Below are 26,991 nucleotides of genomic sequence, written 5' to 3'. Positions count from 1 at the left end.
GCGCAGAGACCGCGAGGCGAGGGGCCCTGGAAGGCGGTGTGTCATTCTCGCGGCTCAGAGAGCGCAGAGAGACACTCAGAGTGTCCTCTGGAGCGTTGCAATCTCCGCAGCGAGACACTCCTGAGGCGACAAGGAGCGCTCACGCAGCCGATGAGAGCGAGAGAGACAATCCCGAGCAACGGCGAGGCCCGGGACAGCCAGGAGAGAAAACGAGCCATGAAGAGGGAGCAAGGCAGAAGAAGAATGAGATAACGAGACAAACAGAGGGAAAAAAAAAAACAGAAAACAAAGAATCCAGCTCGCCTTGGTATCTCTTTGGTAGAGTTCATCTCTTTTCTATTTCTGTCTTCGCCGCGCAATGGGACCTCGATGTACATGCACATCGTGAACAGCGTGTCTGCGCATGCATCTCCCGGCGAGGAGAAAACCGAAAGAAGCCAATCCGTGACCTATGAAATAGCTTCTCTGAAACCGAGTGACAGCAGCAACTCTACACACACGATCTTCGCGAGGCTGCAGAGAGAAAACGCCTCTTCCTGGAAAGATACTCTGCGTTACTCGATAGAGAAAGTGCCAGCGTGAGAGGCCCACCTGCATGCGTTCTTCGCCAGGATTTTCTGGCTTCGTTGAGGCTTCTCACTCGCATTTGTTTTGTCCAGGTTGTTCTTCGCCTTTCGTCTGCCCTCTCCCTCTCAACTGTCTACGCTGCGGCGCACATACGCCGTCTGCGTCGCGCCGTCCGCGGTTCTGTCTCCCTTTCGCAGCTAGTCTCTTCTCTGCGTCTCCGCCTGCCTTGTGCGTCACGTTTCGTGTCTCTCGCACGTCTTTCGTCCCTGCTTCTTTCCGTTTTTTCGTGTCTTCGCATCTTCATGGTGACCCGCCTGCGTAGCTGCATTTCATCGGATTCTCCCAGGCGCAGGGGGGGAGTCGTAGTCCCGCCGCGTGGCTCTTTCTCCGCGCGAGGCCGTGAGCAGTCCTTTTCACTTGAAGTCAGACTGCGCGTCCTTTCTTTCTCTCTACTCTGAGTTGCTTGTGGTGCGCCAGCCTCTCTGTGTCTGCTGCGCCGCCTTACAGTCTGAATCTGGCCTTGATAGTCTCTCTCGCCTCGCCGTTTGAACCTTGCTCCTGTCTCGATTGTCTCCGTCCCGCTGATCTCGCTTTCCTCTGTCTGGCTCTTTGTTTTCCCCTCTTATTTTCTTCATCTCCATAGTTTCACGCGCAGGCGAGCAGCTCTCAGCCTCGTGGTGCTGCGCGCCCCACACCCTCTGCTTGCCTCCTGAGTCTCCGCCGCGGCGCCGCCTTCCGCTCAGCGCGTTCTTCCAGGCCTCTCTCACCTCAGCCTTCGTCTTCCTCTCTCCCCTGTCGCGTTCTTCCCCCCTCCCCTGTCGTGACTAGGCGGCTGAGGATGTCGCGTCTTTGCCTTTTCTCTTCTTTCTCGCCTCACTCTGCGCGTCTCGGTTCCTCCTCTGCGCCTCACGCGGGCGCCCTGCGCGGTGCCGCGCCGTCCTTGTCTCCGCTTGCGCCCGCGCACATCCCGTTTCACCTTTCCTTTTCGCGCCGCTTTTTATCCTCGCGGGCGTCGCCTGCGCGCGACGGCGTGCTGTGGGAGTGGCTTGAGCGCCCGCACGACTGGTGGCGGCGGGCGCCTTTAGGGCTGCGGGGTGCAGTCGTCTTCGCGGCGACGGCACCTCCGCTCTACTTTCTCTACCGATTCTTCCAGGACCGGCGGCTGTCCTCGGCACACCGTAGCGCGATCCGCGACCGCGTCTTCCTCGACTTTGCTCTCGGCAACCAGTACATCGGGCGCGTGCTCATCGGCTTATATTCGGACAAGGTCCCGCTCTCCGTGGAGAACTTCATTCAGCTCTGCGAAGGGTACCGCGTGCAGGACAGGATCATCGGCTACCGCAACTCGCCGGTCCATTTCATCAGGCGCGGATACAACATGACTGCCGGCGACGTTGTGCAAGGCACGGGCGCTGGAAAGCTCTCCATCTACGGGCCTGAGTGAGGCGGACTCTTTTCTCTCGACTGCCGCGCTCAACTCACCATACGTAGCCCTTTTTGTGGTCCTAGACCGGTTTAATAAGGCAGTTTTCACCCGGGAAATCTTTTTTTACTTGATTTTTACTTTATTTCTGAAACAAGTTTGGTAAAAGGATACAGCTTTGAAAAGCAGATAGCCGGCAGGAAGCTCCACTTCGCTCTGTGGCCTGACGCGGGAATAGGGGAATCTCCTATCCGTGCCTCTGACTATGTCTGTGCTTGCTCGTAGAGCGTTTCTACACGTTCATATATGTATGTGTGCATACATATATTCACACTTGTATACATATAAATACATAGAGAGCGAGAGAGATCTGTGCATCAACATATATATGCATCTGTAGACCTACACATATACAAACGTGTAAGTATATATATTTGTGCATATATATATTCATATATATATATGGAGGTAGTTGAACGCGCGAGGCTGGGCTCTCAGGTTTCCGGATGAGAACTTTGACATGCGGTTCATTCAAGATGGAGACGTCGCGCTGATGAACTCTGGACCCAGTACGAACAACTCTCAATTCTTCATCACATTCAACGCCCTCACGCCGCTCAGCCGCAACTACGTCGTCATCGGCACTGTCCTCAAAGGCATGCGTGTGATTAAAAAGGTACCTTCTGGGAAGCGCTTCAGCTCCAGTGTCGGCGTACCTGGCTCCGATAAGCATCACACATATATACATGTATATATACATGCATACATGGAAGGCAGTGAGGCCTCACCCTTAGCAGGTGGGTGTCAGCAAACTCGACTTGTAGGGCGTATATACACATATATATGGATGCGTGCACTTTTCGCTTCGTTTTTCAAATTGGTAACAGCCCCTTGCCTTTGGGGCAGCCTGTGGTGGTTTTCTAGATTTCTCAATGCGCTCGCACGCAGAATGCACGCAGGTGTGTGTATGTGCATCGGTTTGAGTAGTGCTGGTATTGGAATTTTCAGCGGGGCGGGAGATTTCATCTGAACGAGTCAAGATAATGCATCGCGTATATGCAGATGCATAAGCATGCATGCCCATGCTTGCGCCTGCGCGCTGAAATAGCTCCCATCTTCCCAATTGTTTTGTTCTTGTGACTGTATCAGATTGAAGAAGAGGCAGGGAGCAAAACAGGCGCCCCCATGCAGTCTGTGAGGTTAGTGATTTCGGCGGCATGCCTTGAGTTCCTTCGGCATCTGGTGTTCGTCTTCGATATCCCCTCCTGCTTCTCATGTGGTCATCTTCCCTGCGTCGCTCCTCTGCGTCGGGGAGGATGCAAGTGCCCCTGCTACAGTGCCTCACTTCTCAAGAGAAAACCGCGGCGCGCCTCTGTTGAAGCGCAACTGGAGTTTCCTCTTCGCCAGCTTCTCTCTGCGCTGCGCGGCCCGTTGTAGCCGCGGCGTCTATTCCTCCAACACACGCGGGATGCTTTATTTTTTCTCTCTGATCGACGTCTCCTGCATGCGCGTTTTCTTTTTTAAACGCGAGTTCATAGAGAGAGGGGGAGGCGCGCGGCTTTCGATGCCCGTCTCATCTCAGGAGGAGGCAAGCTCCAGTACGGGTTTTCAGTTGGCTTTTTTTCTGCTTTGCAGGATCATCAACTGCGGCCTGTATCGCGGCTTGGAAGACGGCCCGCCGTACTTCGCGAGTTCCGAGCTGCTGGAACGCTTCAAAGAAAGTAAGTCACGAGAGACAAGAAACCAGCAGTTTTCAGAGACCAGAACCTCCGCATCGTTTAGAGACGAACGGGTAGCGCCACGCGGCGGAGAGGAGGGACGTGAGAGTCATCCCCGCAGGGGGTTGTCTGCAGGTAGCTCATGCAGAAAGGGTGGTGTTCGCGGCCTTCGGTAAGAAAGCCACTTTCTCCGCTTGGAAGGAGAAGCGTAAAAATGCACACAAACGCGACTTCATAGAGCAAAACCCTCCGCTTCAGTGCGAGGCATGGGGCGACGCCCGCAGTCGCAGCGCCTCCGCGGTGCACGAATGCGCAGAGAAAAAGGCACTCGCAGCACGAGAGGGCCGCCGTCGTGGATGGCCGCGATCCTGCTGCCGCCTTGGAGGTCACTCTTTTGTCTGTCTCTCGGGTTGCTGGCGGCTCTGCAGCACGCGTTTCTGAGGAGGACTTTCTGGCGCTGCAGCCCGCGGAGCAAGAGAAGCTTGTCCAGGAGTCGAAGGCCCCTGCCGGCGGCGCCCGCGGCAAGGCGTCGCAGCGAGCCTGAGGGCGCGAAGCGAGACAAAAGAACTGGAGTCGCCCCCCCGCCCTTGGGAGGCGCGACGGGGAGGGGGATGGAGAGAGGCGACGCAGGGAGCCAGTCGGTCGCTGGAGACGCAGAGATCGTTGCGAGGCCTCATTGACGCCGGCGCACGTGCCCGCGCCTAGTCTGCATGCGATGGTGGAGCGTTTCAACTCGGGAACGACGGCGAAACATCAGCCTGAACTCGAGTTGAGGCCTGCTAACGGGGGCTTGGGGGCTGTCAGCCGAGGCGAAAGGCCGGCGGCAGTGTGCTCCCTCTGGAAGCCTTTGTCGGCTCTGTGAGGCAAGCTCGGACGGCATGCCCACGCAGACAGTGGGTTTCCCGACTCGGAATCTTCAAAGTTCGAGGCTACGCAGATGGCTGGCGACGCCGCCGAGACTGCGCACGGCAGGTGCCGTCGGCTGGTGTTTCGCGGGAGACCTCTGTTCAGCAACTTTGCGATCGTCACCCACGCAGTCCTACAGATAACTTCACGTACTTCTTCAGATATGTTTAAACAAGTGTTCTTGTAACAGATCGCGTTGAGGTCGCTGCTCACTCCTGCAGCGGCTCTGCGGCTGTTGAGGCTTTCTGTTTTCCTCCTCGCGAAAAGACGCGAGCGCCATAGTGCCGAAGAGCACAGAAAGGCTCTGAGTGAACGCGCGTGCGCAGGCGGAGGCGCAGCCTTTGCGCACAGGCATTGCTACATACCGGCGCACGCACTCGCTCGAGTGCGGGACAGAGAAAAGATGGAGCATTTAGATTTTCGACTCAGCGAACGGCCAGCCAAACTGCGGTGCTCCTCTGCACATGGAAGGAAGGGGGCGCACACGCAGAGTGGGGTGCTGTAGCCGAGGGAGAACTACAGATCCAGGTCTCTTGGACTGCGCGTATTTCTACAGGAAGAGGTCGTTTCGCTTTCACGCCTTCGCAGTTTGCAGGCGCCGGTGTTGGAACGCGTTCGCTTTCCGCCCAGACGCGCGCTGGCCTGCATGCCCCCGCCGCGCTCAATCTCAATTCATCTCGTTACTTCGGCTTCTGAGCTGCAGCGACATTTGTTCTCCATACCATTACAGTATTGCTCGCGTTTTGATATGCCTCTAAAGCTTCTTGTGCATTTGCTAACTGGGACGGACGTTGACCTACACGGCACAGATCAGAAGTAGCTGCCCTGCACTTAAACTGCTTTTCCGCCGTCTCAGAATGGAAAACGGTCGCCATAAATCCTCCTGCCTCAAGCCACAGACCTCTAGCGTACTCATACTCAGAAGCAGTGCATTTACACGGCTTAGTCGCAACCTTGCCTCTGCCGGCTAGGCGTCGGGAGTGCTGCGCGGCGTGGAGAGACCCAGCGAGGTGGCTGCCCTGCACCTTGGCTTGCCCCTCTATATACATTTTTTTTCTATTTACTTCTATATAAATATATACATATATAAGTAGGCACGCTCCTGTATATATATCGACTAAATTAATATATAAAAAACAGATACATATATTAATAAATACGTATATGCATGTATACAGATGAATGCGATGCCACAGTGGTTCAGAAAGACAAACACGAGCGCCTAGATGTGCGTACTGCTTACGCATGCGCTAAGCTTTGAAAATGAATTCCAACGAGCCCTACGTCCACTTTGTCTTGGCGCGTTTTGGTCACAGGTGCGTGAAAACGCAAGAAAAAAAAAGCTGAGACATGAGATATCCAGAAAAGAGACAATCTCGCCGTTATCCTCGCTTCTACTGCGGCCCTGGGGTGTCTCTCTCTCCCTTTGAAAAATCTGGCGGTTTTCCTCCGTCTTTCTGCACTCAACACTCCCTTCGCGTTGTTCGCCTTCCGCATGTGTCTTTCTCCTTTCTCAGCACTCCTCCTCTGGAGTCCGCAGATTTCTGTTCTTCTCCTCTTTCACTCCCTTTTCGGGTGCTTCGCGTCGCCTGGTGCCTGGTGAAGCGGATCTTTGCCGGTCTCTGCACTCTGATGTTCCTTGCTTTGCTTCCCCCTGTCTCATTTATCTTTGTTCATTTTTTGCGCGTGTGGAAAGCTCCTTCAGTGTCTCCAACTTCCTCCGCGGCTCACTCGTCGCCGGCAGCGTCGCCCAGCAGCAGCGCCGTCGCCGGTCGATTCCGCCCTCTGAAAAATCAAAAAAGGGGAGAGTGTGCGTTGCACTTTTTCTACTTCGCGACGGGGCTTTCTTCCGCGCAGAGTTTTTGGCTGATCGCTGAAGCGCGACGACTTTGATCGTTCTTTATCGAGTTTTTTTTTTGGCACCCAGACTACGTAGAAACTGCGGCGAGGTGCAGACACACAGTCCATCTATGAAAATCTACAAGTTTCTATATCGGTTTAGATGCATATATGCTCATACATATGTAGATATATGTTTGTATATGGATGGAAGATGCACTCACCCTCCCAATGGAAGACTATCAAATACAGAGAGCGACACAGCAGCGAGGCGCGGAAGGTTTACCTGAACGCGCAAATTTCTTCTTTTGATATTTTGCGGTGGGGGTCAGAGAGCTCGATGCATTTTAGACAAGGATGCGTTTCCGCCGAGAAGCAGCGGAGACTGTCGCCGGAGACCGAGCCGCACCGCTGCAGATGAAGATACCGCAGCCGGTGGAGGTTCTGTGCAACCGCGCGAATCGCCAAGTCGGTCTGCAGCGAAGGCGAACAGAAAAGGAACAAAAGGCCCTCATGCCTTTCAATTCATCACGCAAACACGAATTTCGCCAAAAAAAGACCAAGGCGAAGCAGAGGGGCGGCGGCGGGCGCAAAAAACCAACGCGACAACGAGTCGCACGCGCGATCTGCATGGCGTCCTTCGCTGCGAAAAAAAAACTCGTCTGTGGAGTCAACGCTCCGCTCGCATGCGTCGCGTGAAGGGAGCGGTGGGAAACGAACAACGCTACGAGCGGAGGACTCTGCAGACGAGCGACGTTTGATGAATGCGCCGCGCAAAAAGCAACAATGTGTCTGGCATACGGTCGCTAAAAAGAAGGTCATGCCCCACTTACCACGCGGGTTCCGTCCAGGCGGAGCTTGAGGAGCTTTCGGCACGACAGCGCAATCTGAAGAAACAAGCGATTTTGGAGGTTTGAAACTCTCAAGTAATGCTGAACGCGAGGGCAGAATGAAAGTCACACCGCGTCACGCAAACTCGGCAGATGGAAATACATGGAGACAGATGCGCATCAAAACTCGGAGCGTTGCATATGAGACAGTTGTGAGATTGACGCGCTTCTCGTGCCTGAGCGCTCGCACTCGCATCGGCGAAGCCCTAACACCCACACGCGCCTCTCTCAAGTCAAATGCGTGCACACGCGAATAAGTGTAAAAAGTAGAAATATTTTTATACTGCTCTTGTCCTAGAGGACAGCCTCGCACATACACATATATACATTTATACATGTATGTGTGGATCAGTGCAGATGTATACATCTCTCGCTGGCTAGACACGCAAATTCATCCAAACCTGTAGATACATGCGTCTACATAAATATGTCAATATAAATATTTATTGAGATATACATATATATGTGCAGGTCCCTTGGCGAGCCTGAGGACCTCCATCGCGCGTTTACGTGAATGACGCCCGCGTCGGTGATTTGTGGGCAGGCGGAGAGCGACAGGAGCGCGAGGTTGGGGCAGAACTTCGCGAGGGCCTTCAGGCCTTCATTCGTGATGCGGTCGCTGCGATGCAAAGCGAGTTCAAACAGATTCTCCCCGAGGCACTTTCCAATCGCCTCCAACGCGACGTCGGAAATGCTGCGCGACATCAGAGACGCGACACGAGTTGATCGACCAAGAAGTCAAACTCGACGAGATCTTCTGAATAGGTCGCACGATAACTACCGCCACGGCTTATGGATTCAGCGTCGGAGACCACCTGGCGATTAATGACGACTCCGTCTTCCAGCCTCCAAGCGTGACTCCCGAACCGCATGCCATGGCACTCGTACAGCTTGTATACAAATGCTAGATGTTCCAGTATTCGCTGGGTCCCACTGGGAACCTCGAGCCGCGCCTTCCAAGCTGGGCAAGAATGCAAGCAAGGCGGCGCAGACAGAGGAGAGGGGAGGAGACAGCGACGCGGAAGCCAAACTGCCATGGTTGAAAAATGCGAGGGGGGATAAAACAATCCGAGAAAAAATTGCTGAAGGCGCTTCACAACTCGACAGGGCGCGAGGCCTCGTGAGAGACGCCTCAAACGTCCCTACGAGAAGAGGCCTTCTAATGCCGTGCAACCGCCCGTCCGCGCGAGTCTCTTGGGAAGGGAGAGGCGACGCGCCGGAAGAGTTCTTGATCCTCCGCGCCGAGAAGCCCGGGCTCTGCGCGGGGCAAGGCGGCAATGGAGCAGATCGTTATCTGAATATTTTTCTTACCGCGCGTCGTTCAGCACCAGCGTGCGCAGCATCGGGCAGCAGGACAGGAGCGAGCAGACGCTGAGGTCGTTGACCCCTGAGCAGAATCCGAGATTCAGCGACGTTAAATTCTAAAAAAGGCAACCAGGAGACGCAGCAGCACACACACGCGCCGACGTGACCTTCTGCGGCAGGAACGCGAAGGAAAGTGCAGAAACTGAGCAGGCAGAAGACGCCTCGGCGTCATCCGAGCGCGAAGACTCCGCGGCGGCGCGCCTCCCGCGCCCACCCCTCCCGCCCGCCCCAGGCCTCCCCCTCACCACCCCTGGCCTCCCCCTCCCCACCAATCTAACACAAAGACGCTTTCGAGACGCCGAATCGACCGCCCCCTCCTGGACATTCGTATCGTGGAAGTTTCTTCTGCGCATCTGTTTTTGTATGCTCGAAGAACGCTCACTGGGCAGTGGTCGGCGATGGCGCCGTGACCCGCCTCGGAGAGACTCGCGCAGCGCTTGAGGCTGAGCGTCTCAGCCTCGCGCCCCTGCCAACGCCCACACACACCAAAAAGCGCTTCCTCGTTCAAACGCAAGAGAAAAAAAAACGCTCCCAACAAGCGAGTAGGCCTCTGTGCGCAGCGAAAAAGGAGGGGTGCGATCGGCGCAGCGCTGCCACTCGGCCTGCAGCTGCGCATCGCGAGCGTTTTCGCGCCGCCAGATCTGTCATCCAATGCTTTCGGCTGTCTTAAGCAGTCCAGTGGAGTGTGCTGCATTCACAGAAATTCTCTTTCCCCTCATGGCCACCACGTTAAGTGCAGCAAGTGCATTTATTTGCAGCGTACGTTAGAAAAGCCAACGTGTGTATACAATTGTTCGAACATCGTGGCATTCACTTTGGCAGTCGCCTCCTTGATGAGTCGACGCCAGCAGACGCGCCTATGCAAATCTGTGTCTCGGCAGTGAAGAGGGCAGGCCCAGGCACCAGGCTCGCCGGACGAAGTTCACTAAAAAAACCCTATAGCTCTCAAAACAATCAAGATGAGTGCTGCGAGAATACGGATGGCGTTTCGCTTACCAGGGCCGCCGCGATCGCTTGCAGGCCGAGGTCGCTGATGTCCGCGGCCTCGAGGCAGAGTTTGCGCAGCTTCAGCGTGGATCGCCCAGTGCACGGAGAAAAAGTCGAAGGAGAGAAACAGAGCGAAGGCGACGCAAAAGACGAGGGAGACGCGCACAACGATGAGAGGCCTAGGGGGAAGACGCCGAGCGCGAAGCGCACGGGGAGAGGGACCCGAGGCACCCGCCGCAGGCCACCAAAACTTCGTGGACGAACCCGTCTGACATCTTCGTGAATCTGCAGAGGAGTTTACAAAGGAAAACCGAGTCTCGCGGCGAAATAACAACCGCTGGTCCCCTGTCTACACGACGACTCACACACTACGCACCCCGATATAAATATACATATATACATACAAAAAATATGTATATATAGACATATATTGATGTGCGGTGTGTACTCGAAGATATGTGGATATGGGGTTGGAGCCAGAATGAGGCAGAGACAGACTTCGGGGCGGGGAGCGCGAGGAATCAAAAACCGGCGAAAACCGCGAAGTGGGGAGACAGCCAGAAACCGCCGGCGCGCAGACACACGAGCCCGTAGCTGGGGCACGCGGCTTCAGAGTGAAACTGCGCGCAAGACGCGCCCGAATCTCATTTTCTTTCACGCGGTGGCGCCCGAGTTGTCCCTCCTACCCGTTCAGCTCGAGCTCGCGCAGGCGAGGCGAGAAGTCCGCGAAAACCTGCATCAAGTCGACGTCAGTTGCGTGGGTGAACGGCAGGCCGAAGGAGCGGCTGAGCGCCAGAACCTCGAGTTGGCCTGCGAGACACAACAGACGAAGCGACAGAGGCAGCCGCGTGCGCCTGAGGGCAGCGCGAAGCGAGGCGAGTGTGAGGAAGGTACCGCCGTGGAGCGGGAGGAGTGAGGACGCGAAGCAACGCGCCGCACGCACCTGACAGAGGCCGCAGGAATCCCAAGGCCGCAGGCGACACCAGCGGCGGTACCTGCGCACATGCAAAGAAGGAGAAGGCCAACGCGTGAAAAGAGAGGCTGAAGCCCCGATAACGCATATAAAAGCACGCCAGAAGGAAGCAAAAAGTCACGGCGGAGAAAACCAGAAGACATGGAACAGTGCGGCGGGACGGTAGAGGCATGCTCGAGCGCGACAAGGAACGTAATTTTTGTCCGCGAACGTAAACGAAAACAAAGCAAAAACAGAAAATCGCAATCTCCGTCGGGTGGCCGCCCACCGTCATCGTCCTGCAGGCATGCAAATGTATGTGCGAGGATGTTCTGTACAGAAAAAGGGGGTACTTACGCGCCTGCGCCTATGATAGAAAAAACCATTTTTCTTGTGCATCCTTTCCATCATTATGCACAGGAGTACGGCGAGCTGCTACGGCCGAATGCTGGGAGGCTTCAAACGAATGAGCGGCCTACCACGACAAACACATGGCGTCTATATCCACATACACAGTTGTCCGCATGCGCTGCCGATGCATGCATGCATATTCACATACCTACATATAGTTATATGTACAACTATATAGATGTGTATGTCTGGATAGCTCGGCGGAGCCCGTTCGGCTTTAGGGTTTAGGGTTATTGATCGGCGTACCCGATCCAGGCGAAGACGGTGTGTGCCGCGGGTCACGGGGTAGACGCCTCGCGCACGAAGCTCTTCTTGTTCGTCTTCACCTTGTCTGCGCCGCGCAAAGGCCGCGGCTTCCTCCTCCGCCGCGGCGACGTTTCGCGGCGCCTCGCTGCGGACCCCACGTGTTTCGCCGTCGCCCTCTGCGACGGCATCGTCTACTGCCCTCTGTGGTGCTCGGCCTTCCTCTAGTCTCCTTCGCGCTCCTCCATCGGCTCTGTCGTGTCCTTCCTCGCGGCGAGCCTCTGCAGCACCGCTCCGCTCCGCCTCTCGAGCCCTGTCTGCCGAGGCGCCCTGCGGCGACCGCTCCGCTCGCCTGTCTCCTTCGGGCCAGGTCGCCTCATCCCGCCTCCTCGCTACCTCTCGCCGCCCTCTTCCTTCTTCGCGCTCGTCCTCTTGCGCCTCTTCTTGCTCTTCGTCTCTGTCTTCCTGTCTCGCTTCTCTCTCTTGCTCTCTCTGGCGTTCCCGCGCGCGCGCTTCGAGGCGCACGAGTCTCTCGCGCTCTCGTGCTCGGCTGTTTTCGGTGTCGCGCCGTCGCCTGCGCCTCCTGCCCGCGACGAGGAAGGAGGAAAGCGGCGACGCGGCCTGCGCGAGGACTCCCGGCGTGACAGCGTCAACCAGACGCAGCGAGGTGAGCGCAGGCATGCGCGGCGGCACGTACTGCAGGAGCCAGTCGGAGATCGGCAGCGACGTGGACGATGTCCTGCATAAAGGTTCACCAGGCGCCGCTCACGCCGCTCAAACACAGCAACCTCCCGCGCGGAAAAGTCTGCGTCTCCTCTCAGGAGACACCCCGTGGACCGAGTGCGACCCAGACAGAAACTCAGAGCATCAAGCGCAGCAACGAGACAGAAGGAGAGAGAAAAAAAGAAGGGAGAGAGAAGGAGAAAGAACAAGAGAAAACGAGAGGAAAAGAGAGAAAACGCACAGAGACCAAGGCGGAAAAATCCAGGCAGCACGCACTTGGAATTACGAGACAAAAAACAAGAAAAAGGTTCACGCGAGGCGAGAGTCCACCGCATGTCCCACGAAAGACGAAGAAGCTGGAACGAAGAACTGAGAAGTCTTTAAGGGCGAATTACTATCTGCAGAATTACTAGAGCTAGTTAAATGTAAAGGGAAGATGTGTAACACAACTAAAATGCAACGTCGCGGGAAGCAACTGGACTGTTGGCGCCTCAGACACAAGGTCAACAGATAATAGAGCTGCATGCACGCGGAAAACGCCGACAGAGAAGGAAAGGAAGAATCGATGCGGAGCTGAAAAGGAAATGCTGGTCCCCAGACGCGAGAAAGACACTCGAACTCACTTGGTGTACGAAAAAGAAAGCAGATTCTTTCCAACGGCACCAGTGAGCTCGATGAGACACTCCTGGCTCACGTCGTGAAGGGCGACGCTGAAACACGAAGAGAGAGGACCGATAAGAGAAACGAAAAACACCTAGAAAGAGTTCCATAGTTAGTTCAGTCAAGACACCGTGGGCGCATAATACCCAGGAAGCACGAATAAAGCCCAATCGATCATGAATAGATATATTGATAAATATCCATTCATTCCATATATATATATGATGTGTGAGGACGCAGCGAGGGCTGCAGCTCTGCGCAGCGCTCGCAAGAAGAACAAGAAGAACTGAAGTTTTCAGACACGTTTTTGGCGGATTCTGCTGTCTCGGTTTAAGTTTTCTCGACTCAGAAGCGGAGATCCTTGCATGCGATCTGCGGGGAGTCTCGCGCCGCCGGGCTTACTGGCGCAGCGTCTGCCTCGAGGCTTTCGTAAGCGCGAGGACGAAAAAATCCAGGTTTTCCCGGAACGAAAATTCCACCGAAAACGACCGGAGTTTGCACAGCTTGCTCGCGAGATGCTCCAGCGCTCTGAAGAAAAAGGAAAAATCACCGAGTGCCGGGCCTACGAAAAAGAGTCTTAATGCATCACCTCGGCTCCAGGGGAGGAGAGACTGAGGTATTCATTAAAACGCCGCACACGTGTTTTCTCGCCGCATATCCGCCAAGCGGAGAATGAAAAAGAGAACTACAACACTCCCCGTGCCCGGTGTAGAGCCGTCCACAAAGCAACGGGGTTTGAGAAGGTTCACTCTCAGATAGAGGTCGGAAAGAAGGAAAAGAAGAAAAGAGACGGAGAAAAGACGCAGCGGAAGAGGTTCTGTCGCGAAGCACGGAGGCACTGGCTGCGCGTGTAGAGGAGTGAAAACTGAAATGGATTCGAGCGACTCAGTCCAGAACAAAACGGACTCATTCGTGATGCTTTTGCTCCTCTCGAAGAGCGCGATGGAGAAGCTCTCGAGCTCGGTGAGGACTTCAGCCAGCGCTGCGAAATCCGCACACAAAACCAGGAGGATGAATACAGACAGAACTCGACTTCGTGCCCCAAATACCATTTATGCCGCGACGTGGCCTCGACGGAACGAGCCTGGTCAGCAAAAGGCTGCGTAAAGATGGCAGCTGAAGACATGGAAGTCGCCCAATAGACTGAGACATCCACAGATAGATCGACTTGGAATGGAGGCAGAACGTGCAGTCACACTTCAGGGGGGACGGATAGCCAGATATGCATCTACAGGTGCATGCATATGTTCGTATGTATGTAAGAATTTATGTATGTATGCATGTAAGAATGTATGTATGTATGTATGTATGTATGTATGTATGTATGTATATAGGTAGATATGCTTATATATCACTAAGTCTTTGTACGAATATGTTAATGCAATTCGCCGTCTCTCCCGCGTAGATCCTGCGCCTCTGGCGCGCTTATGGACATCCGCAGCGACATTTCTGTCAAGACCGGCCTCCCTCTTGGCGACGGCGACACACCGTAGAAGAACTCATCGGTCTGATGATCCAGAGAGGTGAGGGCGAGCGTCTTGAGGCTCGGCAGGGAGCGCAGTAGCTTCGCACCCTTTGGCGTGAGCAGAAAGCAATCTAGCTCCGCGATCTCCACGCTCGGGCTGTGGGATGAGAAAAAATCGCACCGGCAAGAGCGAGAAGCGCACGAAATCGAAGCAGCGCACGAGCGAGGGCGCGTCTACACACACGAGGAGAGAGGCTAAATGACGCCAGATGTGGAGAGAATCGAGACTGGTGGTGCCAAAAACTAGAGATACAAGATCACGCTGCAGCTCAATATACGCCAGAAGGAGACATGCAGAAATGAAAAAGAAAAAGGGACAGAGATTCAAAACGCGTGCGCACAGAGTCGAATGCTGCACACGTTCGCGCGTCGCAGCAACGCTCAAGTTTGCATTTGCTTATTGAAAAAGACCGGTCAGGTAGACCAAGGTTCGAATCCGCCATGGAGAGAGGAAGACGAAGAGATATGAAAGTGGGGGGATTTCCCGAGGAAAGTGGACGACCCGCCGAGACAGCGACCGCAGGTATGGATGACTCGGGATTCACACATGCGTCCTGTTCATGTGCACGTCGGTTGGTGCAGAAGAATGGGAAGACTACACTCGATTTCGTTCGTTCCCTTGCCGTGTCTGGCACTTCCTCGCTTCTCAGAAGAAGACGCCAAGTCTTTCTCTCGCCTCAAAGCGCACCATCGTTTGAGAAGGGCCTCAAGTTGCGCATCAGTAGGCAGCAGTCTGCCTGAGAGCACGCACATCCGGCACACACCGAAAGATGATATGAATACCGCCCGGGATTTCTTGAATGCCTCTCGGAACGTGACTCTTTTTACGCGATTCAGGGACTACAAGCAGCCAGACTTCAGCCGCAGCGAGGCTCTCCGTCATCTGCGCGAGTGACTCAGGATGCAAGACGGCTGTGGCGATAAAGCTTGCGTGCGCTCAAAAACCTGAAAATTAGCGAGCATTAGAGCCAAAAAGGGTTTAGAACAGGCAGTGGTGCACTCTGCAGAAGCCTATCCTACCTGAGGTCCCTGGGGATCCCAGTGGTGCTAGTCTTTGTCCACCCGAAGACTGCACTGTGTGAAGGCCACCGCATGAAAGGAATTGACTTCAGTACGTGTCGAGCTCTTGCATCACAAACCCCCCCTCTACACCGCTTCGAGCCGCCAGAGAAATGCGTAGTTGCTGCACAGGCAGCCACGAAGCTAGCCACAGCGCCGCATTCACTGCCCTACAGACATGCAGTGCCGATCGAAACGACAGCAGAATTCGATCGAGAGGAAAAGCATCTTACGCGAAGTGCCCAGGGAACGGACTGTTTTGGAGAGGGTTGCATTGAGCGCCGGGTGCCAGGACCTGCGAAAGGGGCCGAGCCGAAACGCAGAGGAGCCTGATTCGTCGCGGTCGGGAGGGCGACCCAGTGCATAGAGGCGCGAAGGGCCATGTCCCAGCACCCCCCAGCGGATCCAGTTGAAACCAAGACATCAGGACCTGGGCATCAAAGGTCAATCAACAAGATCTGGAGACCCTCCGCTGCCAGCACGTCTGCTCTCTTTGCCGCCCTCTCCTCCGATGTCTCCTTACTTGGCTACACAAAGGCATCTGGCGAGGTCGGCCACGCCAACGCAAGAGAAAATGAGTTCCAGCACTTCCTGTGGAACTTCGGAGAAGCCTTTCCGTTTCCTGAGTATACACGCGCCACCTGCATCTGTCTTCTGCCGTTTTCGAGCTCCAGCCTCCTGCTCATCTCCGCCCTCTATGGTGGCCCCGCAAAGGCTCGAGAATCTCCCTTCTGACGAAAAGGGGGAAGTTGAGCGTGTTTCCCCTCCGCACACTGTCTGCGGCGACAGATGCAGATGGGGACAAGAGGCTGGCGAATAGCCTTCCTCGTCGTGAGGCTGTCCACGAAGTGCATCAATCCTCTCCGCCGCGGATTGATCCCAGGAACCTTCTCCCTCCATTTCTTCGCGGGAAGAAACTGTACAGACGAGAGTCTCCTTCTCTCGCCGCCTAGAGTTCACCATTGGATAGCGCGATGAGGCAGGAATGAGGCGGAAAGGACAAGGCCGTATGCGTGCTTGGTCGTCGAGAGCACACAGGCAAATAGTTCTCGTCGGTCTTACTATTCGGAATGCAAGTCCAACGTGAAAGATGCCGAAGTGTCAGAGACAGCCGGACCTCCATTCTGCCTTCAAACGCCAAGCCCCGCTTAGGACCCGTATGACACGTGAAAGAAACGCTGGACGGCCATGGATGAAGGGAAAACGGTGAGAGCTGCCACGTCACAGGCCCCTTACCAGATCCTGAACTCCCTCTGTAAACAGCGCTGTCGAGCAAGGATACTCTCCTCTTTCTCGCTCGCGCAGAGGGGCTCGAATAAAGGCGCCCGTGGAGTAGAGGTCTTTCTCGGAGAGTATTTGCGCACGCCGGGAGGCTCGTACTTTAGCTGTATGTACACCTCAAAAGTTGGCAACCACGTTTGTGCCGCACGGTGTCAGGTAAAACAGCTAACACACGATTGAAAGACAGACACGTGCGCGAGGACGAAAAAACGGCGGGCTACAGCATGGCATGTGAAACTCGGAGCTTCTGAGTACAACGGAGAAGAGATGTGCAGTGCAGTGGCGGGTTCTCACCCCGAATCTTGTTTCTCGACGTCTGGGCAGCTGCCTGAAAAGTGTGTATGTCGAAACGGACAGAAATGTACCGCAAGCGCTTACAGCCCACAACGGAAAGCTACAGTTGACAGTAGACTTCTCTTGGTTTGAGCAAGTCGAAAAACGGGAGAGTCACTTCGTTTGTCTTAAGTTTCTCCTTTGCCATGACGGCAAGGCAACTCGCACAGATGCTGCGCATGCGCTTGAGGCTGCATGCCGGACGATAACCGACTTGTGCACGTTGGCAGCCATTTGGGTTCCGCGGAAACACGTTTTATCTCAACAAATCGAGCTGCTGTACAAGCAAACGCGACTGTTTGCTGCAGAAAAATGTGCTGGGGGCCGCTGCTGGACGAATCCGGTCAGGAACAGGGTACCCGGCTGGGAGGGTCGGTGCTTCAAAGTGCTAGCGGCTTGTCGCCGATATGGAGTTGTTCGCCTTTCAGACAGCTGGCGCAGCAAGACATGGGCACCCGAATACGGCTAACACACCTAAACCGTGGTAACTGGGTGCTGGCCCTGCGTGAAGATGCACGAGCAATATAAGGCATATTTCTCGGCGGGAAAGAAGGACCTCGCCGCACGTAAACGGTACCTTGCTTCGCGAGGTCCCTCCGTCTACAGGGCGTTCTTTCCGACAAAAGCTATTTTCACAGAAGCATGAGTTCCGCGTACGCGTCTCGCGTGTGAGGCCCTCTGGATCTTCCAACTGTGCATAGCCTGCTCAAGTTGGCATCGAGCCAAATCGTGCACCTGCGCTGCACCATCCAACAAGTGACATCATCGCTGCCTGCTGTGCGCAGCTCTTGCACATGGTTTGACAATAAAGTAACGCTCACGGTCTCTGCGTTCCCATATTACAGCTGTGGAGACAGAATTCTACAGCAAAACCTGCCCCTGTCGGCACTCACCGTATGTCTGCAGCGACGTCTCCTCAAGAAACAGCATTCAACTTCGTTGGCTGTCGCATCCCTGAACGGGCAACGCAGGGAAGCCTGTTACTTTAATAATGAGAGGCATACAGCTCTTCAGACCGGTCAATTCAGCCAGCAGTGGTAAAGTGAGCGGAGATGACAGATGAATAAGCAGGGCTCACGGCAGCCGGACGTCGTTGATGTAGGGGGATGCTATCGGGTGAACAACGCGTTTGGCACTAGGTTAGTTTGACGTTTTCTTGTCAGACAGCACGCTTTCAGTGAGGTGGGCCTTTACTTGTGAATTCGTGGAGACTGCTCGCATATGTGACGTCCCTTAGTTGGATTCGTATAGCATATGCATACGAATAGCAGGCGGCGTCAAGTCTTTTCTGGAACGGATTCACGACTGTCCGGAGCTTCTCCCAGCGCACTGCAGGGCGTGCATGGGATTTCTGGGGAACGAAGTGTCAACCGTACACGGGCGCGCTAGGTCTCAGCCGCGCAGTCAGGTGTAGTGTTCTCTCGTATGGCGTTGTTCATGAAGTCCAGCGGATGGCGTGTCTTGTGACGAGGTTGCTAGCAAAGCAAGCCGGCGGTATGGCATTATAGGAAGCGTCTGACTTCCTCGGTTTTCCTGTTTCTATTCGTTCCAGCAGCCGGCGGTGCTTTCCCTGCTTCCCGTCGAACGCATTGGGCAGGAAGCCCCTGTTTTGAGCTGAGACGATGGAATTTCTTTCAGGTGAATCTTCTTGAGGTCAATTCCGTTACGGAAACCGTAGCTGGCAACGCCGCTTCGGTTCTCAATTCAGCCAGCGCAAACTTGCCTTGGTGAATGCCTCTTCAGCGGGAGGGCCGCGGCTGAAACGCGAGAGCCCCGAGCTCGGGTTCGTAGAGGTCGACGCGTTGAGCCGATGCAGGAACGGAGAATGGCATCACGCCTGCACATGAGTCCCCAGAGGTGCTCTTCAACATTTCACGGTGATTTTAGCGAGAAATGGAAGGGTTTCGGTCCACGAACGCGCGCTGATGTTTTCCCGTCGGCTGCCCCGGAGGCCACGGCCGACGGGAAAGGATCGTAGTGTGCGCGGACCTGCCGAATATTTGAATTTCGCCGTTTCGAGTCACGGGAAGGCACACTCCCGCGCTTTCTCGGTCGTGGTGCAGGATTTCCGTTGTTCGCCAAATCGTCAATCTGCGAGGAACTGGTACATATTTCGAGCTCGCGTTGCCTCGTGGAAGGACCCACAGGAACTCCCCTCGGCCCCCGCACCGCTGTGGAGTTCCCGCGAGAGGTCCCGGACACTGTCAGCGATGCATGTGCGGAAGTCGATTTGTTGGTTGGATCGGTCCTCTGAAGCGTCCACGTTGTTTCTCAACCAGAACTCCAGTTCCGCATGTTTCGTTTTCGCGTTGTGGCGCGAACGGGGCAGACCGCGAATTCGCGGGAATCGGCTGAATGCAAGAGTGGACGCCTCGTCGTGGACTGCGCTCCTTTGCTCCTCTCGTTTGCCAAAAATTGGGGATGCCGATCCTCTTGCGAGCGTACGATGCCTCTGTTCCTTCCGGTGAAAGCCGAAGCGAAGAGAAGGGAGTGGCGTCCATGTGTCTGGCGCCCGCCGATTTTTCCTCACAGTTGCAGCATTTCCGTCTATTTTCAGCGATTTTTTCTCTCGCCCGACGCGCTGCTTCAGTCCTCGCCTTCTAGGTCGGTATGAGGCCACCTGACGAGCCTGGGGAGGGCATGTCTTCCCGTTGAAACCGGCGTACAGCGATCGTGTTCTGAGTTTCCCGCGTCCATGCGTGCTTCTGTCTGAAGGACGTGCCCGTCTCCACTGACCTATGCTTATCTCTCTCACTGCGCCGCGCGCGCCCCGCTGCTGCTGGTGCGCCATTTGCAACCGCCCTGTGTGCCGACGCAGTGTGTGAGCGTCCTTTCTGAAACGCGGAGCCCTTCTGCTCCTCACCGCGCATCTGCTTCCGCGCTGGCGAATCGCGGGGCTCTCTCTGCTCGGGGGTCTGCCTTGCTCGCTGCGCGACTTTTTCTTCCTTGCTTTGCCTGCCGGCCTAAACAGCCGCTGGACTTGCGGCCGCGACGCTGTCCCATTCCCCTGCGTGTGAACGACAGCCTCACGACGTAGATTGGGCGCAACGGTGTGTCGGTTCTCTCTCTGAATGCTGTCTCTCGTCTCGAATTCGTGAACGCATCGTATCTCTGTGTCTGTGCGCTGAGGCGCGTTTGCATCTGGACTGAGGGCCGACTCTAGCGGGGCCTCGGCACTGTTTACCTCAGTCGTCACAGCCGTTGGAAGGATCGGAGCCAATTTGTGTGGTGCAAGTGTGGGAGTGCATTTGTCACGGAGAAGGCGGGATCTACACGTGACGTGTTTTTTCCTCTCCGGAGAACCCCGACTCGCGGCGCGCCGCTGCTCGAGTTTTTTCCCACTCCCAGCCGCCGTTCATTTGAAGTGCGGTTGCTGTGCGGAGTTCACCTGGGCACCTGTTTCCTCGTGAGGCTCTGTGCAGATAGGCAGGCAGGCGGCGGGACACACGAGACAAAATCGACTTCGTGGGGGCGGACTCGCGAAGCGGGTGGTGGGCTCGCCGTTTCCTAACATGTGATCGCCGCAACTCGGACCTTGCCCAGGCATCGGATCTTTTTTTGCGGCCTTCGCGTCCGTCGGGGCCGCGCTACGGGCGAAGGGATGCTGCCGCCGGTATTCCAAGTTCTGCGCAGGCTCGCGGTGTGCCCCGGGGGCGGGGTTTTCTCTGCTTCACCGTTTCGTCGCTTGTTCGCGCTTCGCCGCACTCTTCTTGAGGTCGCGTCCGTCTCGCCCTCCTGATGCTGACTTCAGTCGACTCTCTCTGGCTGCTTCTAGAGTCTGCTTTCTGCTTCTGCTGGACCTCGACCACGAGAACGCGCAGGATCATGGCCGGTGCAGCCCCGCGAGCTGCGTCGCCCAGCGCCTCTCGCTCCGTCTCTCGCTCGCCGTTGCCGTCTCCAGTCTCGGCCTCTCCTCTCCCTACCGCCGCCGCCCCTTCTGCGTCTGCGGCCGGGTTCTCCGGGTCTTCTTCGTCTCGCTCGTCGCGTGCCGCTCTGGTGGCGCCGTCCGGGGCGTCTGTGGCCGCTCGCCGCAGCGATTTGTTTCCCCGAGGAGAAGAGAGCGGGGCGGAGATAATGGAAGTCGTCTCCTCGCATGCGTCGCTTGCGCACGCCCCCGGACCGCCGGACGACTCCTTCTCCCCGCCGTCTTCGCTGCTCGCCTCTGCGTTTTCTTCCTGCGCGTCTTCTCTCCCGTCTGAGGCGTGCTTTCTACCCGCGTGTCACCCGACAACCTGCACCTGTCGCCTCGAACTGGGGAGCTGCGCGCTCTGTCCAGTGCCCTGTTGCTGCCTCCGCGACTCGCCCGTCTCACACGTTTCGCTGCTCGAGTATCCGCTCTCGCATCGGCTCCGCGTACCGCTCGGCGGGCGCGACCCTGAGGGCGGCGAGGAAGGTGACCTCGGCGCATCGCTGGCCTTCTCAGTCTCCTCCTTCCAGACCTCTGCGTGGTCAGCGGCCTCGGCGGCGTCGCCCGGCGGCGCGGCGGAGTTCGGCTTGGATCTCGCGTCCGAGAGCGAGAGGAAATCTGCGACACTCTTCCTCCCCGGTGCGCTGCTCTGCTCGCCCGTCGGGGAGAGCCCCGCAGGCGTCTCGTCTCAAATCTGCCCCTTCAGCTGCCTCGCGCCGCCGCTGCCAGGGAGCGGAGGCGCCGGCCTCGTCGCGAGCGGTGACGTGCGCGTTCCCTCGTGGCGTGGCGCGCGTAGGCTGAACCGAGGGAAACTCAGCGCGAAGGCCACTGCTAGTCGGTCTTCGTTTCTCTTGCAGGCCGAGACTGAGAAGGCGAGAGCGGCCACGGATGCGTCGGGCTCGTCTGTGTCGCCTCTCTCCACGAGGTCGCCTTTCTCGCCCTTCGGGAGGGGCGCCGGGGCACCGCTGGGCGGCCGAGATGGAGCGGCAGCGCAGCCACCAAAGACCGCTTTTGCTTCCGCTTCTCTTCCTGCTCTCCATTCTTCTTCTCCCGCTGCCACTTCTGCCTTCCATGCGCGAGCGTCAGCAGCGACGGCGGACGCTGCCTCGCAGGTCCGCGGAGTATCTCCCTCCGCCTCTTTCGCGGCGCTAGGTTGCGACCCAGCTCGCGCCGACGCCTCGCCCTTCAGCGCCCTCTCTCCCACCCCCTCCCACGCCGCCCCCCCCCCTGCGCCGCCGCTCTCCACCTCGTTCTGCTCGCCGGTCGTTCCGCCTCTGCCTCTCGCAGGCGGGGCGGGCGCCGCAGCCGGGAGGCCCGGGGCCTCGCAGGGGTCTGGAGGCTCCGCAGGGTCCTCCTCGGCTGCCGTGGAGTCGACCGGCGCCGCAGCTGGCGGGGAGACGGCGGGAAGCCGAGCGGCGACGCGTTCGTCGCCCTGCCTGGAGCCCTTGGCTGAGCGAGCGACGCAGGACGTGTCTGTCGCCTCGGCGCTTGCGCAGCGGCGTTTGATCGACGTGTCTGGCACGAGGGTGTTGCTTTTCGAGGGTTTGTACTTTGGGAGGATCCTCCACAGAGGATTCAGCAACACAGTCTGCTTCTGCAGCTGGAAGCGGCCGATTGACATCTCGCAACTGCCGCTCTCGGTGTCGTATGTGAACCATCGCCACCTGCTTCTCCCCAGCCAGCTCGCGGGGGCCCGCGGAGGATCCGAAGACCGCGGCGAGCTCCGCGACAGGCGGCGCCCAAGAGAGGAAGAGATGTGCGTGGACGTCGACGAGGAGGTGGCGGCGGACGCCAAGCCGCGCGCGGCGAAGCAGGAGGCCTGCAACAAACGCCTGGCCGCCGAGCCGGAGGAAGCGCGAATCGGTGACATGCGCGAAGAAGACGCGGAGATGACTGAGGCGCGGCCCTTCTCACCCTCGCCCGCCCCGCGGTCGCCCCGCAGCGCGTGTGCGGCTGCTGAGGAGGGGGAGGAGGGAGCGCGCCGGGAGCGAGGAAGGAGAGAGAAAGGGGAGGGAGACCGAGTCGCCGCGAAGGCAGAAGCAGAAGAAGACGCGAAGCGGCTTGTCGTGAAGGTGACGCACAAGGACCGGCTTACGAGCTCCGTCGAACTTTTGCGAGCGCGGCACGAGGTGCTTCTGCTGCAGGAGCTGGAGCATCCGAACGTGCTTCCGCTGCTTTTGGCGGGCGAAGATGAGCACGAGATGTTCATGTTCTTCGACTTCGCCACGTGCGGGGACTTGTACAACATCACCAAGATGAAGGCGTTCGACGAGCAAGTCGTCCGCCACATCTGCGTCCAGATTCTCCGCGCGCTTCGCTACATCCATGGCAACGGCATCATTCACTGTGACATCAAACCCCACAACTTGCTCGTCTTCCGACCGCCCAGCACCCCCGCCCCCGAGTCGCCCGGCGCGCCCGGGACCCCGCCGGCGGAAGAGCCTCTCCGCGCCGTGCCTTCTCCCCCCCTCGCGACCCGGTCGCTGCCTGTCGACGTTCCGTGCCGAGAAGGAAGGCGCAGTGCAAGTCACGACGACGGCGACGCGCCGCAGGTGGCCAAGGACCGCAAAGCGGAGCGAGAAGAAGAGATGGAAGAAGAAGAGAGCTGTGCAGAGTCCCAGTCGGCGCCCGCCGCGGTCTCCGTTCTCGATTGCAGCAACGGGCTCGCCAAAGTGCCCGACGAGCTCGATAAAGTCGTCATCAAAGTGTGCGACTTTGGCCTCGCGCAGCACGTCAAGCGTAAGTCTTTCCACTCGCACGCGCGTCTCCCTTCTGTGCATGCAAGAAATTTTCCTGCGCTGCTTCTCCGCCTGGCGTGCCACGTGGCTCTCTGTCTCCGCCTCTTGTAGTCTGCGGTAGCCCTGGGTCGCGTCTCCCAGGGTTCTTGCTTCCCTGGGCGTCTTCCCATAACGTTGGAACCTAGGATCTGCGTGGGAACGAAGCGTGACAACACACCGCCTGTTCGCTATGCGGCAGAGCGTGTTTGGTTTTATGGGCGCGGACTCTCGGCGCGCGGGCGTCTCTGCGTCGTGATCGTCTTCGCGTTGATTAAGTGAAATCAGTGGGCGGTGATCTTTGATCTCCGCCGTCCGTGTGAATCTCCATTTGGCGCAGGCGGGCAGATGATCAGGTGCGACGAGCTTCGCGGCAGCCACGGATACCTCGCGCCGGAACTCCTGCAGGTATGGAAGAAAAAAAACTCGAGGCGGGGGACCAAAAGCGAGTGTTTCTATCTTAAAGGAACGCAGCCGAGGACGTGCCCGCTTGGGTTTTTGAGGGGTGGAATTAGATTCTTCCGTTATCCTGTAGCTGCATGTCCATGTGCATACATGTTTATTTACACACCCATATATATGATGTGCCTTTTCTCGCGTGGGCGCCGCGCGAAGTGCAGTTCTCCCCTTTTTTGCCGTTTCGCATAGGTCTGGTTGAGATCTCGTGAATGCATGTTGTGAAAACGGTTTCGAAGCAAGGAGAAGTTTCTGCGAACCGCGAGATACATATCCATGAGCGCTTCTCCGACCCATCCGTGCGCGTGCATGCATGTTTATATGTATGTATCTATATGTCCATATATAGATATGCGTGGAGATAGCTGCTTCTGTAGAAAGTATGTTCACGCGATCGTGTGCTGAGTTGGCCTCAGAAAGCGATTTTTCTTAGCCTTACAAAGCTTCTTTTTTTTCTTCAGCGCGAGCCGTACGACGAGCGAATCGATCTCTGGGCAGTCGGCGTCATCGTCTACACGATGATTGGCGGCTACGAGCCGTTCTATCCTCCAAGCGAGTGCATCAACGTAAGTTCACTTCGTGCACAGGCAAATATTTGTCGTTTTCCGCACGTTTTGGGTTGATGTTCATCGCGCTGCTCAAATGTGAGTGTGTGAGCGCCTGCATATCTGGTGGCGGGCGTCTGGGCAACTCGTCCACATCTGGTCGAGACCTCTTTCAACTGAATCACTAAAAAACAAAAATCTACGTACAATTATGGGCTCAAGGAAAATCAAACTGAGAATCTTTTAATGTAATAAACTGCTGAAAAATTAGTGAAACTGCATAATTATTTGTAAATATGACGCGGACTGTGCTGCCCCTGCATGTTGTCCATAGACTAGCGATGAGGTCGTCTGCATGCGCATGCGTGCAAAGTATTTCTCTTTCCTTTGAACGTTCCTCTGCTCCAGTGTGTCATCGCCCTCTGTGGCCGCGTAACCTCTCTGTGGCGGCTCGTGCGTTGCCTGTGTCTCTCATCCGAGGGCAGTTCGCGCTTTTTTTTTCCGTTTTTTCGCAGGGCGAGTTGGAGTTCGACGACCGCTACTGGGGCTGCGTCAGCGCCGAAGCGAAGGACTTTATCGCCAGGTTGTTGACTCGAAATCCTAGGAACCGCATGACTGCGGACGAAGCCCTGGTGCACCCCTGGTGAGGCGGCGATGAAGAGACCTTCGCGCGAGAATCTTAGAAAGGAAACGAGCGGTCGAAAAGATTTCCACGATCCCCGAACGTATCTCTGCTCTAAAAGATGAAGCCACACGTAGTAGCTAGTGCCGCACTAGGAGGCAGACGGCGCCTTCAAGGACGAAACGTGGAACACTTGCGGAGGGAGAAGATGACTCGGGTGTCTCTTGTTGAGAGTCTCTCCCTGTATCTCCTCAGCAGAGCGAAAAGAAGCGAACTCACGAAATGGAACGAATGGTGCCTCGTTCGGGCTGCAGGGTTTCACCACCTTGGAGGCCGCCTATGCGTCAGAGGGAAAAAGCCCTTTTCTCGCTTCATTTTCCTCGCTGTCATGTTTTTCGGGTGTGTTTTCTGTCTTTTGTGTGTACAGGATCTCTGGTTTCCGGTGATGACGGCCGTGCACCGCGCTTCCACGTCAGGTCTGCTCTTCGCCTTGGCGCACGCGGTTCGCGTCCTGGTCGTCTTCGCGCCGTCTCTCTCTGTCTCTCGAGTAGAGTTATGTGCACGTTGTCGAAAAAAAAGCGAGGCTGTGTGCGGGTTTTTGAAGAAAGGAAATGAGAGAAGCGTGGGAAGAGGTGGAGAAGAGCGGGCAGTGTGAGAGAGCGAGGAGCTGGTGCGCTTGTCGGTCGTTGCGCAGAAGCGAGGAGGCGCATGTAGGCTTTGTGTTTGCGTTTGTTTCAGCCTGCCCTCGGCTCTCAGTCGAGGGCCGCTGCTACCGGCGTTTGACGAAGTCTTTCGAGTCAAGTCTGTTGCGAGGTGTGTGAGTCCGTGCTGTGTTTGAGTTTTTGCTGCGTCCGCGCGCCCATCCCATCGCGGACGCTGAGACACTGCAGCAGCCCCGCCCCGCCGGCGAGCCTACACCGTCTCGCGTTCACCTTCGCGAGACGGTGTAGGCTGAATTCTTGTTTGCTGCGGACGTTTTTTTCGGTTATTTTTAAGGGAGCCGCAGCTCCTCTCTCTCACCTTCCTCGTGGCCGCAAAGTTGAGACGCGCGGTCGGGTGCGGCTCGTGTGTGGGCGTGTGCGAGGCGCCCTCCGGTGTCAGTCTCTACCCTCGCCGCCAGTTTGCCGCCGCTCTTCTTTTTCGAGAGTTGGAGAGGCGGAAGTGAAGAAGCGGGAAGAAACGCGCGCGTGGGCGCGACGTCTGCGGATGCCGGCAGACACTGCGCCGCTACGCAGGTGCGGCGCGGGCGGCGAGTGAGAAGGAAGATATTTGTTGGCTGTTTCTCCGGGAAAAAAGCACGTGAAGTTTTTCGGTGGTCTTCTCTGCGTCGAAGGAAAGTTTCGTGTCTCCATTTATCACACACATCATGTCTATTTGTGTCGCGCGCAGAGTGAAACAGAGGAGGCAGGAGGGGGTGTCGCCCTCAACTCCTGCTGTGGAGGACGAAGGGAGCGTGGCGGGAAGGGAAACAGGAACGTGAAGCAACTTTGTTTCCGGCGGAGACTGTGGAGCAGGTGTTGATACGGGCGGAGACGGGGAAACGGGGCTGGTTCCTCGAGTAGTAAAATGCAAGGAACGCAGGATGAGCACGATATTCTATCTTCCAGGTGCTCGTCGAGGTGTCTGCACACCGGCGGACGATCGACGACGTCTGCTCTTCCTGAGAATTTCAAGCGCCTTTGTGTTTGCGGGTTACCCTTCCCCCCCCTCGCATGTCTCCCTCTCCGGCAGTTTTCGAGGGATATTCCGCTGTCCGTGAAGCTTCTCTGCTGGGAGATGCCTCAAGGTGCATCGACGGAAGGACT

At 56.7% G+C, this 26,991-nt stretch overlaps 3 protein-coding genes across 3 annotated transcripts; 2 read left to right on the top strand and 1 right to left on the bottom strand.

Annotated features, from left to right (window-relative positions):
• Positions 1–1,405: 1,405 nt before the first annotated feature.
• On the top strand, positions 1,406–4,252 carry BESB_001720 (putative cyclophilin; the record flags this gene model as incomplete). The annotated part of the gene is made up of 5 exons (XM_029358927.1): positions 1,406–2,007; positions 2,489–2,666; positions 3,140–3,189; positions 3,626–3,711; positions 4,137–4,252. The coding sequence occupies 5 exons, from the start codon at positions 1,406–1,408 to the stop codon at positions 4,250–4,252; spliced, it is 1,032 nt and encodes a 343-aa protein (XP_029221839.1).
• A 2,089-nt stretch (positions 4,253–6,341) lies between these two features.
• BESB_001710 (leucine rich repeat-containing protein) lies at positions 6,342–16,231 on the bottom strand (the record flags this gene model as incomplete). Its single annotated transcript, XM_029358926.1, has 17 exons — positions 6,342–6,399; positions 6,740–6,927; positions 7,287–7,340; positions 7,854–8,037; positions 8,655–8,764; positions 9,091–9,174; positions 9,705–9,980; positions 10,382–10,428; positions 10,639–10,690; positions 11,305–12,040; positions 12,648–12,734; positions 13,087–13,212; positions 13,591–13,666; positions 14,173–14,306; positions 14,898–14,946; positions 15,502–15,563; positions 15,792–16,231. 17 exons carry the CDS (start codon positions 16,229–16,231, stop codon positions 6,342–6,344), a joined length of 2,763 nt encoding a protein of 920 aa, XP_029221838.1.
• Positions 16,232–20,620: 4,389 nt separating this feature from the next.
• BESB_001700 (uncharacterized protein) lies at positions 20,621–25,632 on the top strand (the record flags this gene model as incomplete). Its single annotated transcript, XM_029358925.1, has 5 exons — positions 20,621–23,528; positions 23,904–23,971; positions 24,481–24,585; positions 25,080–25,207; positions 25,614–25,632. 5 exons carry the CDS (start codon positions 20,621–20,623, stop codon positions 25,630–25,632), a joined length of 3,228 nt encoding a protein of 1,075 aa, XP_029221837.1.
• Positions 25,633–26,991: the final 1,359 nt, after the last annotated feature.

Source organism: Besnoitia besnoiti, chromosome I (genome assembly GCF_002563875.1).
Source record: "Besnoitia besnoiti strain Bb-Ger1 chromosome I, whole genome shotgun sequence".
Lineage (NCBI taxonomy): Eukaryota > Apicomplexa > Conoidasida > Eucoccidiorida > Sarcocystidae > Besnoitia > Besnoitia besnoiti.
Note: the sequence above shows the minus strand (reverse complement) of the source record. Positions and strands in the feature narration are given on the sequence as shown.